Below are 17122 nucleotides of genomic sequence, written 5' to 3' on the forward strand. Positions count from 1 at the left end.
TCACGGGGCAGGAGGGGTGGGGGAGAGGGCTAAATCTGTCTGACAGACCTGTAGGTGACCTTGACCTCTGACCCTGGTTCATCACGCTCCCAAATCAGGGCGACCTTCTGCGGGCAAGTCTGCGCATGGCGGTCCAGGCAGTTGACTGCATCATGATAAACAGTAAATAGTGTACAGCACGGGTGGCAAACGTACGGCCCGCCAACAAGCTTTATCCGGCCCGCGGGATGAGTTACAAAAAAATAGGCCACCAAGTTAAAGCCTCAAGGGAGCATCACCTTTATGATGTAATAAATGCAATTTCTCCTCTCACCAGTTGTTAATGATAACTGCCACCAAAATACACAGAACTAGGCCACAGAGTTAAAGCTTCCAATACGCTCGCTGACACACGCACAATCACCTGGATGATGTATTAAATGCAATTGCTTCTCCCACCAGTTGTTAACGATAACTGCCACCGTTCAGAATGAAAACATAAAAATAGGCCACATGAAAGAAAGAGCTACCGTATTTCCTTGAATTGCCGCCGGGGCGCTAATTAATTTAAAACCTCTTCTCACTCCTGCGCTTACCAAAGGCATGCAGTAAAATTAAGCATGCGCTAATTATTTTAAAACCTCTTCTCACTCCGGCACTTACCAAAGGTATTCAGTAAAAATTTGAGTGTAATGTAAGCTTGGACCTTAAATCCTACTGAATAGCTCTTAATCTTCTTCCCTTTATGCGATTTCAAATTACCGGTATTGAAATCCTCCATTTTGAAAATGATGACAGGGGAAGTGTCACTCGTGACGTCACGACTTTGACCAGGCGGTAATACGAAGCAAGCGGTAATTATTTTGGGAAGCGAGTTTGACCCAGCAGTAATTCAACGCAGGCCCATACTATATGCCAGGGGTGTCAAACTCAAATACAGAGAGGGCCAAAATTTAAAATCTGAACAAAGCCGGGGGCCAAGGTTGAACAAATTAACCTTTTTGGTGGTAGCGTTCATTGTAGCGTCCCAGAAGAGTTAGTGCTGCAAGGGATTCTGGGTATTTGTTCTGTTGTGTTACGGTGCAGATGTTCTCCCGAAATGTGTTTGTCATTCTTGTTTGGTGTGGGTTCACAGTGTGGTGCATATTTGTAACAGTGTTAAAGTTGTTTATACGGCCACTCTCAGTGTGACCTGTATAGCTGTTGACTAAGTATGCTTTGCATTCACTTATGAGTGTGTACAATCTGCTTATATTATGAGGCTTGGCCGGCGCGCTGTTTGTATGGAGGATAAGCGGACGTGACGACAGGTTGTAGAGAACGTTAAAGGCATTGCCTTTAAGGCACGGCCCCCAATAATGTTGTCCGGGTGGAAATTGGGAGATATTCACGAGAATGGTTGCCCAGGGAGATTTTCGGGAGGGGCACTGAACTTCGGGAGTCTCCCAGGAAAACCGGGAGGGTTGGCAAGTATTTGCATTAGCGGTGAACGCGGTGTTACAGCGGCACCGCCGCTGTATAATACCGGCGAGCCAGCTCTAATGTTAATTTGATATTGCCTCCAGGGCCAAATGAAATTACATGGCGGGCCAAATTTGGCCCGCGGGCCAGAGTTTGACACCCATGCTATATGCCCTGCGGCAATTCAAGGAAATACGGTATTCTAAATGTGTCCACTGGATGTCACAATAGCAATGTTTTGTGTATTTGTAGATTATGCTACATATGTATAAAACAAACTCAGTCAAGAAAAATTATCAAATTACATTAATAACATACTCTAATTTGAGTTTGATATAATTTTGTATCTAGATAGATTGAAAATGAACACCAATGAGTTGACTGATTGACATTATCACATAATTTATTCAGAAAATATAAATATAGTATATACCTGTATACTATTAACTGCAACAGGTAATTGAAAAAACAAAAACAATATGATTTGTACAATTTCAGAATGTGCTTGTTTTATTTTAAAGAAAGAAAACAATCTGAAGTTGTCTTTACTTATAAGTTATCGTGCCATGATTTCACCAGTCTGGCCCACTTGGGAGTAGATTCGTCTCCAGGTGGCCCCCCATCTAAAATGACTTTGACACCCCTTCATTTACCATGAATTGATTAACGTGGACCCCGACTTAAACAAGTTGAAAAACTTATTCGGGTGTTACCATCTAGTGGTCAATTGTACGGATGAATGAATAAATGAATGAATGAATGAATGAATGAATGAATGAATGAATGGATGAATGAATGGTTTATGTACTGAACTGTGCAATCTACTAATAAAAGTATCATTCAATCAATCAATCAATCAATGGTGTACAGCAGGGGTTGGGAACCTTTTTGGTTGAGAGAGCCATACAAGCCAAATATTTTTAAAAGTATTTCCGTGAGAGCGATATCATTTTTTTTTTCTTTTAACACTGAATACAACTATATGCATACATTTTTTAAGAAAGACCAACATTTTTAGAGTATAATAAGTCTCTTATTCTTTTTATTAACATTGTTATTCTGAGGCTAACCAAAAATAAATAAAATACTTCTTACCATTAATGCGACTTCTTGAACAGGTGCGGTAGTAACCGGATGGATGGATGAAAATGCATGAGAATGTTTTATATTTTGAACGTTATTTTTAACACTGTGATTACCAGCGGAATTATTCATTACTTGTCATGTTAACCAATGTCAGCTAAGATTTATCTGAGAGCCAGATGCAGTCATCAAAAGAGCCACATCTGGCTCGAGAGCGATAGGTTCCCTACCCCTGGTGTACAGTAAGCGTGGTGCGTTCACTGTCACAAGAACTTTTAACATTCCCTCACAAACTTACCGGACACGTTGAGCTTCCCGCCCTCGAACCACCTCACTTTCCCCCGCTTCAGGTCGCAGTCCAGCACGGTGTGGAAGGGACTCATCCACTCCAGTCGGTGACGCGCCACGCGGGACCAGAAGCTCTCGGCGTGAGCCACGGAGAAGTTCTGTAACTCCGCGCGGTCCCGCACGCCCTCGAAGCCCGCCGCCTCTGGCATGAACGCCGCGGCGTGGCTCTTCCTCCTCCGGCCCTGCACCGCGCGCAACAACGGGCGGCTGAGTGACGACACCTGAACGCGTCCGTGGGAGAGCCACATTTTGAAAGCAGAGATAAATCCGGCTAAGAATAAGAAATGCGCGCTCAGCGTCGCCCTGCGCTTGTTTTTTTCTTTTCTTTTACGGCACTCAAGAAGTTCCATAAGAGGGAGGGGGGCTGGGCTTGTGTGGTGCGTTCAAGGGCGGTGCAATTGTCTCCTTTTTCCAACCAAAATATTTTTTTAAATATCCCATTTTAATCAGACATCGATGACATATATATATATATACATAGACACACACATACAAGTGAAGTATTATACATTTGATCAAGTATATGTACACACATTGAAAGAGGCGGGGAGGGGGGGGGGGGGGGGGGAGTCCTACTGTGCTTGATGATCACAAGTCACGTGGAGGTCAAAGGTCACGACTAGCTGTGGTTTATGTCCCTGTGGCAGATTCTTTGTTGCGGCTATAAAGCTACAACTGCAGGTTTGAGAAATAACATTAAAGATGTCAGGTCCTGCTTGCGGAGAAGTGTTCTTAGGGGTCTACGTCCGCCGCCTCGTCCTCCGTTGACCCGTCCTCCGCCTCCGCCTTGGGCCTGCTGGTGCCGAGCATCTTGGCACTGTGCTCCTGCGCCTTGGCTCTCAGCGTGGCGATACTGTTCACCCGCAGTTCATCCCTCGTGATGGGAGACGTATCGCCGTTTGTCCTCTCCTTTTCCTCGGGCCCTGCGTCCGCCGCCGCCAAGGCCGCCTTCTCCTGTGTCGGCGCCACTGTGTTTTTGTCCGGAGGACTGTGTGACGTTTCCACAGACTTTTTGTGCATACCTGAATGGAAATACAGTCCTGGTCAAAAGTTGACATACATTTTACATACCGTCGCGATCAAAAGTTTACATACACTTGCAAAGAACATAATGAAGGAACTCTCCTGACGGAATGAATAAAGTACTATCTAATGTCATGGCTGTCTTGAGTTTCCAATAATTTCTACAACTCCTATTTTTTTGTGATAGAGTGGTTAGAGCACATACTTGTTGGTCACAAAAAACGTTCATGAAGTTTGGTTCTTTTATGAATCTATTATGGGTCTCCTGAAAATGGGACCAAATCTGCTGGGTCAAAAGTATACATACAGCAATGTTAATATTTGGTTACATATCCCTTGGCAAGTTTCACTGCAATAAGGCGGTTTTTTGGCAGCCATCCACAAGCTTCTGGTTGAATTTTTTGACCACTCCTCTTGACAATGTTGGTGCAGTTCAGCTAAATTTGTTGGTTTTCTGACATGGACTTGTTTCTTCAGCATTGTCCAGATGTTTAAGTTAGGACTTTGGGAAGGCCATTCTAAAACTTTAACTCCAGCCTGATTTAGCCATTCCTTTACCACTTTTGACGTGTGTTTGGGGTCATTGTCCTGTTGGAACACCCACCTGCGCCAAAGACCCCTGATGATTTTAAGTTGTCCTGAAGAATCTGGAGGTAATCCTCCTTTTTCATTGTTCCATTTAAAGCACAGTTGCATTGGCAGCAAAACAGGCCCAGAGCTACCACCACCATGCTTGACGGTAGGGTATGGATGGTGTTCCTGGGATTAAAGGCCTCAATTGTTGTACTCCAAACATATTGCTGGCCAAACAGCTCAATTTTTGTTTCATCTAACATCACATGGACAAAGATAAGACCTTCTGGAGGAAAGTGCTATGGTCGGTTGAAACAAAAATCGAGCTGTTTAGCCGCAATACCCAGCAATAGGTTTGGAGGAAAAAATGTGAGGCCTTTAATCCCAGGAACACCAGGCCTACCGTCAAGCATGGTGGTGGTAGTATTATGCTCTGGGCCTGTTTTGCTGCCAATGGAACTGGTATTTTACAGAGAGAGAGTAAAGGATGATTACCGCCAAATTCTTCAGGAGAACCTAAAATCATCAGCCCGGAGGTTGGGTCTTGGGCGCAGTTGGGTGTTCCATCAGGAAAATGACCCCCAAACACACATCAAAAGTGGTAAAGGAATGGCTAAATCAGGCTATAATTTAGGCTTGACAATGGCCTTCCCAAAGTCCGGACTTAAACGTGTGGACAATGCTGAAGAAACAAGTCTATGTCAGAAAACCAACAAATTTCGCTGAACTGCACCAATTTTGTCAAGAAGAGTGGTCAAAAATTCAACCAGAAGCTTGCAGATGGCTACCAAAAGTGCTTTATTGCAGTGAAACTTGCCAATGGGCATGTAAGCAAATATTAACATTGCTGTATGTATACTTTTGACACAGCCGATTTGGTCACATTTTCAGTAGACCCACAAATCCAAACTTCATGAATGTTTTCTGTGATGAATAAGTATGTGCTCCAATCACTCTAGATAAAAAAATAAGACTTGTAAAGAACATAATGTCATGGCTGTTTTGAGTTTACAATAATTTTGACAAGTGTATGTAAATTTTTGACTACGACTGTAGGTTGTTTTTTGGTTGTTAGAACATCCTCACAGTAGACATCGAAATGCAAGGCTGAAGTGGAAGACTGCACAAGTGGATGAATAATGACTTCTTCTTAATCAATTAGAGAGCGCCTGATAGATTTCACCTAATCAATTGACACAAGAAACGTTGGGAGATCTGGTCTAATCTGTGGTAATGAAGTGGGATTATCACGGTATTGACGGCTGGTTTTTATCGACCGTGTCAACACTCGGTGGACTCGACCGTGTTTCCTGTGAGAATGAGCAGTCGGCCTGCATGATAACCAAAAAGGTGACGGTTCAGTACAGTTTCAGTTTATTTGGAACATGCATACAATACAATGTAATCCATCACACAATTCCAGTTGTTTCATTACAGCCCGTTTGAAAAGGAGTAGGAAGAAGCACAGCTTATTTAATCATACCCCCTTTCATACCTCAGCAATTTTATCCCATGTCTTTGTTCTCTGTAACAGAACAGTGAACAAATAAGTAACAAACAAATAATATACCATAGTAAGCAAACATGTATTAAATACTTAAATAATCTTTGTCTCGATGAAAAAAAAAAAAGTTTCAAGATGTTCATAATATTTATTGTTCTGTGTACTTTGTGAACACTTGTAGTTTGAACAGTCTCTTAAACTGAATCATATTGGTGCTTTGTTTGATTTGATTCATTCCATAATTTAATCCCAACTGCGGATATGCTAAAGGTTTTAAGTGTTATACGTGCATACAAATGTTTTAAATGAGATTTTCCTCTAAGGTTATATTACTCCTCTTTTGTTGAGAAGAAGTGATGTACATTCTGTGAAGCAGGTTATAGTTTGCTTTGTACATAATTTTAGCTGTTTGCAATTGCACCAAAATATTGAATTCCTGTAATTCTGATTTAATAAATAAAGGGTTTGTATGTTCTCTATGTCCAACATTACATATTATTCTAATTGATCTTTTTTTTTAACACATTTAGTGAATGAAGTGCACATTAGTAGTTGTTTCCTCATATTTCTGCACATTAACTCAGATATGGTAACACTAGTGAGCAGTAAAGAATATAAAGTGATTTTTGGTCGAGAACATGTTTTGCTTTATTTATTTTTGATGTGTTTCTTGCTACTTTTGTGTTTGTCAAAGATCCAAAGATAGGAGCAGTCTGTTGTTTTTAAAGACATATTGTTAAAGATCCTCTATAGCAGGAGTTCCTAACCAATCCGAGGCTCACTCAAATATTAACACTGAATTAGAAATCTTACTTTTGATTTTAATCATATTCAATAATTGTGTAAATGCTCCAAAACATTCACAAAAGTATGGTTTTCTACACCAAAATTAATTTCTTAAATTATTTGTCTTTCGATTTAAACCGTTCCAACTTCAAACTGTTCAGGCTATTCGGGAATCGCGTGCTTTCCCTTGACAAATTCCAAAAATTCCCAGATTTCCCAGAATTCCAGGTTTTCCGGGACATTTGTCCAATTCAAAATGAATTGACCATTTTTCAAACTTGCACCATTTCCACATATTTCATTCTACCTCCAAAATATTCCATACATTCTGGACATTCAGACTATAATTTTTCCAAGTTCCAAAAAATTCCAGGAACTCCCAGAATTCCTGTTTTTCAAACCCTTTTTTCTGTCGTTCACTCCTTCCACATTTTTCAACCCACATCAACCCTTTCACCATCAACAATGGTCTTAATCTGGACAAAAAACTAAGTTATTTTTTAAACTGGTTTTCCTGAAATTCCAGGAATTCTATAATACCGCTTATCAATTAAATATGTTAATATTTAATTGATAACATTTCTTAATCGTTTTGAAATATTCCAACACAAGCCAACATTCAGAACATTCATGCTATCAAAAAAAAAATTTTAATCCTGTTTTTTCCAAAATTCCCAAATTTACCATTGAAATGAATTGGACATTTTTCCAAGTTGCACAATTCCCACATTTTTCAACTTATTCAAACCCATTTTTATCCATCCATTTTCTACCGCTTATTCCCTGGCGCCTATCTCAGCTACAATCGAACCATTCCGATATTAACACAGTCCACTCATCCTGGACATTCAATCTAACACTTTCCCAAGTTCCGGGCCAAACTCTGGTTCTCCTGGAAATTCAAACTCTTCAACATTCAAACCATTCCAACATCCAAACTATTCTAACATTCATTCTACATTCTGTCTGCATTTCAGTTCAACTTCAGCATTGGAGCATTCACACGCAATTCCTTAAGGAATTGCTTCATCTACTTATTCATATCCAACCTTCTTACAACTTACAACTTGTCAAATGATATGAAACCGTCTGTTAATCACAAATATTATCAATTATTTAACACAAACATTAAGCTTCCTTAAGGTGATTATAAAAATAAGGACTATCCGAATATACTGCATAAGAAGAAACATACATTTACATACAATTATGTTGCCCTAAAATAACTAAACAAAATTAATAAAGAATGTGTTGTTTAACTAAACTGTCAATAGAATTAAACTGCTAAAGAAAATACATCTACACTTTAGTCATATTTGTATGCACTTAATGAGACACTTCTCTGTGAGCTTGTCATTACTGCCACAAGTGGTGGGAACATGTATTACAACTGAATACTGCCGCTGTCCATACGGACCACAGCTGAGAATCACATATTGTTTGGCAGGCAAAACAGTGTTTACACTGTTTGGGCCTACTTGTGGCGTTTGATCTAAACCTGCTTTAAGAGTACTTATACATATGATGATACACACCCATTTGATACACACCATCAACTGCGTCAAGCTAACATGAGCTTTATATTACCTGAAGTTACCTCTTTGTAAATTACACTGCGTGCACCAGTCGCTTTACTAAAAATATTATTAGTGCTCTTGATCAATCCAAAACATTAATAAAGTTCTTTCAATGGAAAACATTTGTGTTTTGGCTGTATTAGGTGGTTTGTGCATGTGCATAATTGTCTGGCAACTATTATTGTGAAGAATGATTATGCACATGCAGAAAAAAATGTTTTTCCCATTGTTAAAGTGAGAATAACAAGTACCGTAAACGAGAAACATAGTGGAGGTTTTTTTTTGGCCTGAAAGAAAATAATTTTGCACATATTTGACGCAAACACACATCACCCGATGCTTAAATTGCAAAACGCAATCCAGTTTATGGATCGTGGAGTTAAAAAGACTCGTACAAATCATGATCTTGTCAAAATGCCTAATGATTGTGGCACATGGATGGAGGTTGATTGTGGACAATTTACACATGTTGGGTCTCCTTGATAGCATATGTGTCAAACTCAAGGCCCGGGGGCCAGATCCGGCCCGACACGTTATTTATTGTGGCCCGCGAAAGCCTGGAAATAATGTCCATACTTAATCATTCTTACTACCGGTAAATGTTTTCAGAGTTTCCATTTTGACATAAAAACATGTATGTAATACTGAAAATTCTGTATGTTTGAAACTTTGATATTATCTGCCCATGCAACGAATATTCAATTGTAATTGGTGTGAATCTTTGGGCATCTCGCCTTTTGATTCCAATTCTTGGAGTGAGGATCTGATTCCTAATTGATACTCGTTTCAACACAATTCTCAATTCAAACTGATTTTTGCAACGTATTATTTGGTATAATAATAACACCTTAACAAAACAGTTCACAGGTTACAAAACTTCCTTTTGGTTGTTGATGACATGTAACTAAGTAAAATGTTTTAATCTAATTTGTAAAAAAAAGTTTTAAAAAATTGTTTTGAAAATGTTATTCAATTTACGAGATAAATAAAATTTGGGATTCTGATGTGATAAAAAACATTTTTTAGCACTCCTAGTTCTTATATACTACAGTATAGTTTGTAAAAAATATCAATAAATACCCTATTTTGTCAACAAAACAGTCAGATAGGTAAGTCAAACTTAATTAATAGATTACAAACCAACGTTCTGACAACTCCGTTCACTCCCAAAATGAATAAACAGCTGTTTTATTATTTTCCCTGATTCAATAAACACGTAAAAAAACAGTCTGATACTGTTACGGTAAATCAGTCGTCAGTGCAATCACAATATAGTAACATTCCAAGTAGTGCAAAGCAATAATATATCAAAATCAAAATTTTGCCGAAACGATAATGTCACACAACACAACACAACACACAAAATAAACATATAAAGCTCACTTTATTAAGTTATTCCTCATCCACGAATCCCTCGAATTCTTCTTCTTCAGTGTCCGAATTAAACAGTTGGGTGAATACGGCATCCAACATGCCGTATTCATAACATCCGTCTCGTCAAAGTTCTCATTAAACGAGTCAGTGTCGCTGCTGTTAATGTTAAATTCTCTCGCTGTTGCTCTATTCCCGTGTTCTACTGTGTGACTGATCACCTTGAGTTTAAACTCTGCGTCGTAAGCGTGTCTCTTAATAGGAGCCATTTTGGGGTCTTTACATAAACACACAGAAACGGCAAGCCTCCCGCAGTCATATATCCCAGCATGCACCACGCGCTTCTTCTACGTGGGAAAAATGAAGTCGGCAGCTGCTTACCGTAGTTGCGAGACCTGTTGTGGCTCCATATTGATCCATATATAAGGCGCACCGGATTATAAGGCGCACTGTCAGCTTTTGAGGAAATTTGAGGTTTTTAAGTGCGCCTTATAGTGCGGAAAATACGGTACTTAAATATCTGCTTGTAACCTTGACTTATGATTTAAAAGCAAGTTATCCATCAATTTGTGCGTACACAAATCAAATAACCAAATGCATATAGGCATTTGTGCAATAACCTAATGAGGCAATTATACTTTTGTATTCTTTCATTCACTGTTACAAGCGGCCCTCTGAGGGCGGCCTTGACTGCGATGTGGCCCTCGATACCTTATAACAGTGGTGCCCAACACCCGTTTCGGGGACCGGTAGTGCCCAACACCCGTTTCGGGGACCGGTACCAGTCCGTGACGCATTTGCTACCGGGCCATACGGAAACATTAATTTAATAATTAATTTATGAACTACCGCATTTTCTCCAATTTAACTTTCACCTGTCCCACTAAACACCAATAAGCTTGTTAATAGATGTGCATTACAACTCCTTTGTTATAGTATATGGGACAATGCACATTAATGGACATATAACATGTTAACTGTCAGATTGTAGCCAAAGAATAATTTTTTGGCTGTTTTTATCTGCCACACGTAGAAAGCAAGTCCGTAAAATGAATGCACATTAAACCGGTTCCTGGTGGAAAAAAGGTTGGGGAACCCTGTGTTATAGCGTGAGCATTCTGCATAAAATGATGGATAATTGATGAATGGTGTGTATGTTTACCTGACAAAAGTGTTTAGGAGCCTAAAATGAGGCTTAAAAAATGTATGACGGTTAAAGCAACAATTGCGAAACACATCTCAGTGTTCACGGTGGCCTAGTGGTTAGCATGTCAGGACATCGAGGTTCGAATCTCCATTTGGACATATTTGTGTGGAGTTTGCATGTAGAAATGTATTTAATTGAAGACTCTAAATCAGGGGTATCAAACACGCGGCCCGCGAGACGTTATTTTGCGGCCCGCACCTTAATATGTAATTTAATATTGGTGCGGCCCGCAAGTTTTATATGAATGACGCTTTACAGCGTCATACTTGCATACCCTCGATTTTTCTGGGAAACTGCCCATTTTCAGTGCCCCTCCAGGGGTAAACATTCACCCGAATTTTATGCAAACAACAATAATAAGGTGGCACCGTGGAGGTACTGCCTTTAGCGTCCTCTACAACCTGTACAAACAGCGTGCCATCCCAGTCACATGTTGTACTTGGCTTCTGCAGACGCAGTAAGCGACTACAAGACATAGTTGATCAACAGCCACACAGGTCACACTGAGGGTGGCCGTACAGACAACTTTGACACTGTTACAAATATGTGCCACACTGTGAACCCACACCAAACAAGAATGACAAACCCATTTTGGAAGAACATTCGCACCGTAACACAACATAAACACAACAGAAGAAATACCCAGAATCCGATCCAGCCCTAACTCTTCCAGGCTACTATATATACCCCTGGCCCCCAACCCCGCCCCCTAGAAACCTCTTCTTGCGGCCCAGCCTCACCCAGTTTCTGCATCCAGTGGCCCCCAGGTAAATTGAGTTTGAGTCCCCTGCTCTAAATTGTCAATAGGTAATAAAGTGAGTGTGTTATGTGCACCTGAAGTCAGCTGGGATATATAGGCCGAGAGGATAAGCGCCATAGAAAATGGATGGCTGCAGCTCTGGGGTCATTTGTGTTGTGCTCGTAATGCATCTCAGCAAAGTGCTATTGGCAACTACATTACGCCACACTTTTTATCATCCCCGTCCTTTTTCATCCACATCAACAAAGACAACCCGCTCACCTAACAACCACGGGGCGTACGACTCCGTCACGCCCTCCTTGGCGGACTTGAGGATGGACTCGGGCAGCGGGATGGAGTGTCGGACCATGGCGCCGTACAGGCCGTACTCCGCCATCACGCTGCTGCGGCCCCAGCACTTCTCCCGCTTCCGCCACTTGGCCCTGCGGTTCTGGAACCACACCTGAGGAAAGAAACTAGCGGTCATAAAAATAATACAAATAAGCCAAAAGAGTAGAGACGTCTGCTAGAAAATCAGATCAAATCAAATTTATTTATAAAGCACATTTAAAATTTACCACAGGGGTAGCCAAAGTGCTGTACAATGGGCAGGTTAAAAGATAATACGAGAACCGAGCAAACGACACAACACAAACAGAACATGATAAAAATAAATATATAAATAAAACATAAAAACAGGTTCACAGCAGGTGAATAATGGGGCGCCATTGCAGGATGGATATCACTCAGTGTTACAAGCCAAGGAATAAAAGTATGTTTTTAATAGAGATTTAAAAACAGGAAGAGAGGAGGCTTGTCTAACACTCAGAGGTAGGTTGTTCCAGAGTTTGAGACTAGCAGCGGCGGAAGCTCTGTCACCTCTAAGCTTCAGCCTTGTGTCAGGGACCGTCAGTAGCAGCTGATCGGCTGATCTTAGGGATCGGGTGGGGCAGTAAGGCTGAAGGAGGTCGGTGAGATATGTTGGAGCGAGGTTGTTTAGATATTTAAAAACAAATAGAAGGATGTGGACTAATATGAGTAACGTTGTGAGTGATTTTTATAATAATGATAACTTAGATTTATATCGCGCTTTTCTAGACACTTAAAGCGCTCACAGAGAAGTGGGACTCAACATTCATTCACACCTGGTGGTGGTAAGCTACATTAGTAGCCACAGCTGCCCTGGAGTAGACTGACTTTTTCTTTGGCTTGAGTTTGTAAAGCCATCCCTACTAAGTAAAAGTTGATAACAACCAAAGAACCGGAATTAGCGCCAAAAATACGGTACATGTGTCATGTCTCCTTAAAAGAATAGGTGAACATAAAAAAATAACAACAAGCCAGTTGAGTTATACTTTAAGTGACAAGAATCACCTTCCAAACACACGCATGCGTCATCAAATAGTCAAACGTCGAAGTTTCCTTATTTTTACAATTGAATCCGTGTTTAAAGATACCTATAGGCCTACTGAAATGAGATTTTCTTATTTAAACAGGGATAGCAGGTCCATTCTATGTGTCATACTTGATCATTTCGCGATATTGCCATATTTTTGTTGAAAGGATTTAGTAGAGAACATCCACGATAAAGTTCGTAACTTTTGGTGCTGATAAAAAAGCCTCGCCATTACCGGAAGTTGCAGACGATGACGTCACAAGGGTGAGGGCTCCTCACGTCCTCACAATGTTTATAATGGGAGCCTCCAACAGCAAAAGCTATTCGGACCGAGAAAACGACAATTTCCCCATTGATTTGAGCGAGGATGAAAGATGTGTGGATGGTGATATTGATAGCGAAGGACTAGAAAAATCGTTTTCATAAAAAAATAAAGTTTAAAAAAAAAGGCGATTGCATTGGGACAGATTCAGATGTTTTTACACAGCTTTACTAGGATAATTCCTGGAAATCCCTTATCTTTCTATTGTGTTGCTAGTGTTTTAGTGAGATTAAATAGTACCTGATAGTTGGAGGGGTGTGTCCACGGGTGTCTTGAGGCCAGTCTCTGAGGGAAGTCGACGTCAGCTGCATAGATGGCGCAAGCTCAGCTGATCTCCCCTAAGAGGCGACTTTTTACCACAATTTTCTCACTGAAACCTACCGGTTGACAAGTGGTCGGGAACCATGTTCACTTGACCGCTCTGATCCATAGTAACGCTTCACTTTCGGGAATTTTAAACAAGGAATCACTGTGTGTTTGTGTGGCTAAAGGCTAACGCTTCCCAACTCCATCTTTCTACTTTGACTTCTCCATTATTAATTGAACAAATTGCAAAAGATTCAGCAACATAGATGTCCAGAATACTGTTTAATTGAGCGATGACAAGAGATGACTTTTAGCCGCAAATGGTGCTGCGCTAATATGTCCTGACAGTCCCTGACGTCACACGCACGCGTCATCATTTCACGACGTTTTCAACAAGAAACTCCGCGGCCGTATTGACATGTGTTGCAATGTTAATATTTCATCATTGATATATAAACTATCAGAGACTGCTAGTAGTGGGTTTAGGTAGGCCTTTAACACATGTTACACTGATGGGAGATAGTTTGACCCTAGAACTGATTATTTACATGAGATCAAATGGATTCTAAATACAAAACATGAAACAACATGGGTTCCATCTCTAGCAACACGTGTGACACATGTACAGTCTTCTTCTTCCTTTTCTTCTTCTTCTTCTTCTTCTTCTTCTGCTGCTGCTACCTCCAGTGCAGAGATTGATTGATTTTTTTCTTTAAACTGAGCCAGACTTCGTAATAGCTTCAGCAAGCTTGTGAATATGGATGAGGCAAAACGAGCATCATAAAATGGCCCGAGAGGTGGAATGAGATTGTCTGGATGCTCGTGTGTGTGTGTGTGTGTGTGTGTGTGTGTGGTGCAGAAACGGGATTAAAAACGATCAAAGCGGAGAAGCGGGGAAGCTATTCAGGTAGATCTGATGATAACCTCCATCTCATAAAAAGATGGGCCTCAGATGAGCAATCATGCTTTTGACAGCAGCGTGAGCTCTCCTGTGGTGTGTGTGTGTGTGTGTGTGTGTGTGTGTGTGTGTGTGTGTGTGTGTGTGTGTGTGTGTGTGTGTGTGTGTGTGTGTGTGTGTGTGTGTGAGAGAGAGAGAGAGAGGTGACCCCAAGGGCAGGGAGGCTGATTGAAAAATAAGTTAATTTCCACAGGCCCGATGATAGAAGACAGGCGGCGAAATATCCCGGGAAATTAAAAAAAGAAGGGGTGGCAGCCAAGCACCTGCTGACCTACATGCTAATTAATTTCTGTGTAGTTATGCTTTCATTTTTGGGGTCAGAGAAGTTGGCTATCATCAACTAATTCCACCGATGAGACATTTACTACCTCTTGGTGCAAAATAAAGCGATGGATTTAAAAGGCTCACCTGTATCCTATCCTCTGGTAACTCTGTTTTCATGGAGAGCATCTCTCTGGCGTACACGTCCGGGTAGTGGGCCTCGTTGAAGGCTTTCTCCAGCTCCTCCAGCTGGTAAGAGGTGAAAATAGTCCTGTGCGTGGGCGCACAAACAGAAACACATTCAGATATCTAAAAATAATATACAGGCAAAAAAATAACTCAATAACACGCCTTCTATTATAGGAAAATTGGAGAGTATTTCCCCATCATGCACACTAAATTCAGATTTAGAAAAGGATTTAGCAAAAATACATTCCTGAACATGGTTATTAGTGCTGTCAAACAATAACAAACAAATTATTTCAATTCATCACGATTAAATAACACATTCATTTTTACTCTTTTTTTTTGCGTGAGCAAAGACATGCAAGAAAAAGGGACAATTTATTGCTTATTTTTTTAAATTAACTTTTATCCAAATGAAAACCTGTTACTCTTTTTGCTTTATTAATCATCAAAATAATGTGTTTTTAATGTGGTATTCTCACTTCAATCACTTTTTTGCACTTCTAGGCTGTTTATACAAACCTTTTTTACTCATCCTCCATCAGTTGATTGTTTTGATTTTTTTCTCTTCATCTTGAACGAATGAAATAAAAACCAAAATAAAATGGAAATTAGAAATGGTGTACACTCTTGTCACTACCGCCACAAAATGCTTGCCAACATTCAACGTTTTTGAGCCATTTCGCACTGCATTGGTTAATTGCGTCATTTAAAAAAAAAAATCCGATTAATATTGATGATGGCTTAATCCGTATTAATGCCCTATATATTTATTAATAGGAATACATTTTAAATCAAGCAAATACAGGGAAAAGGTGAAACATGCATTTATACAATAAATATTTGTTTTATTTTTAATTTTTTACCTGTGCCGTCTTTTCTTTCTTTTTTTGCTCTGGCTCAAAGAGGATTTGGAGAATGTATTATCTCCAGGGGACAAACTCATGTCATCGGACTCTATGGAAGAAGAAAAATGTCAGAAAAGGAATTGAAAATTGTGCTTTTTTTTTTTTTTTTTTAAATTAAATTCATACAACACATGCTTATAATAAAACGTACATGCAAATTTCTGGAAATTATACCAAAAAATATTTACAAATTGATTAATATTTATTAAAAATTACAAACAATATTTACAAATTCAAAGGGAAACGAAATCGCTTGCACAGTGTATCGAATTGACCTTAATATTTTTAATTCAGGCCGTGTGACAAAGATCGTATTATATTGCACAAAAAAATAAACATGCAGACTTTGAAAGGCAGACGAATAAAAGATCGTAAATTAAAGAGGATTTGGAACACTCACCCGAGCTGGCCGAGTTGTGCGCGTCCAGGTGCGAGGCGCGGTGCAGCGGCTGCAGGTGCACATTCTGCGCCTCGGACAGTACCTCCAGGAAGGCGGGCTGGCTGTAGAAGGAGTGGATGCCTTCGGGCCCCAGCAGGCCCACACCCAGAGCGCCGTGCCCGAGCGCCGACCTGGCGGCCAGGAGGTGGGCCCGGTGGGGCAAGGCCTCCAGCGGGCGCCGTGGTGCAGCGGCGGCCGGCAGCGTCGTCATCGGCGGCGGCGGCGGCTCTTTGTTGAGGCCGAGCAGCTCCTGGATGCCGAAGCCGGTGCGACGGTGCACGGTGGGGGGCATCTTCCAGGCGGGGGGCGGCTGCTGGGGTCCCCCGTGAGCGGTGGGTGTTTGTTTGTTCTCGGTGTCGGAAAGCACAGCTCCGTCCTTCTCGGTCATGATGCTGAGATTTCACTTTTAGTTTGCTGTCTGCTGCGGGCGGGATGCTCCTCTTTATCCCGCCCCCCCTCGTTTACTCTCCCCTCGGCCTCCTTTTAATCCGGCAGGCAACAGGCAGCCAATCATCACACTCCCCTATGTCCACTATGATGGACGTGCATAGAACTTCCTAACTTCTCGCATCCCGGATAACGTTTTTTAATGTTGCCATAATGATGACTGTAGGGAAATAAATCAGGGAAAAGATGAGCTCATAGACTTATTGCGCTCACCTAATGCAGTGGTTCCCAACCTTTTTTCAGTGATG

At 40.9% G+C, this 17122-nt stretch overlaps 2 protein-coding genes across 5 annotated transcripts in view; both read right to left on the minus strand.

The window, feature by feature from the left end:
* The window catches only part of acss1 (acyl-CoA synthetase short chain family member 1), a 42227-nt gene extending 39006 nt beyond the window's left edge, over window positions 1-3221 (minus strand). For all 4 annotated transcript variants that reach the window (XR_009806788.1, XM_061900472.1, XM_061900469.1 and 1 more), the window contains exons 1-2: window positions 2822-3221; window positions 49-145 (exon numbers count right to left, since the gene is read on the minus strand). Coding sequence is in view for 3 of the 4 variants with exons in the window: in XM_061900472.1 (XP_061756456.1) it covers window positions 49-145; window positions 2822-3221 (497 nt within the window). In the remaining variant the exon portion in view is untranslated. The remainder of the gene's footprint in view (window positions 1-48; window positions 146-2821) is intronic.
* An 83-nt stretch (window positions 3222-3304) lies between these two features.
* LOC133552901 (visual system homeobox 2-like) lies at window positions 3305-16869 on the minus strand. The gene is made up of 5 exons (XM_061900478.1): window positions 16389-16869; window positions 15947-16037; window positions 15042-15165; window positions 11934-12114; window positions 3305-3893 (listed from the first exon to the last, which is right to left on the minus strand). Exons 1-5 carry the CDS (start codon window positions 16813-16815, stop codon window positions 3604-3606), a joined length of 1113 nt encoding a protein of 370 aa, XP_061756462.1. The 5' UTR covers window positions 16816-16869; the 3' UTR covers window positions 3305-3603.
* Window positions 16870-17122: the final 253 nt, after the last annotated feature.

This window comes from Nerophis ophidion, linkage group LG05 (assembly GCF_033978795.1).
Source record: "Nerophis ophidion isolate RoL-2023_Sa linkage group LG05, RoL_Noph_v1.0, whole genome shotgun sequence".
NCBI classification, from domain to species: Eukaryota; Metazoa; Chordata; class Actinopteri; order Syngnathiformes; family Syngnathidae; genus Nerophis; species Nerophis ophidion.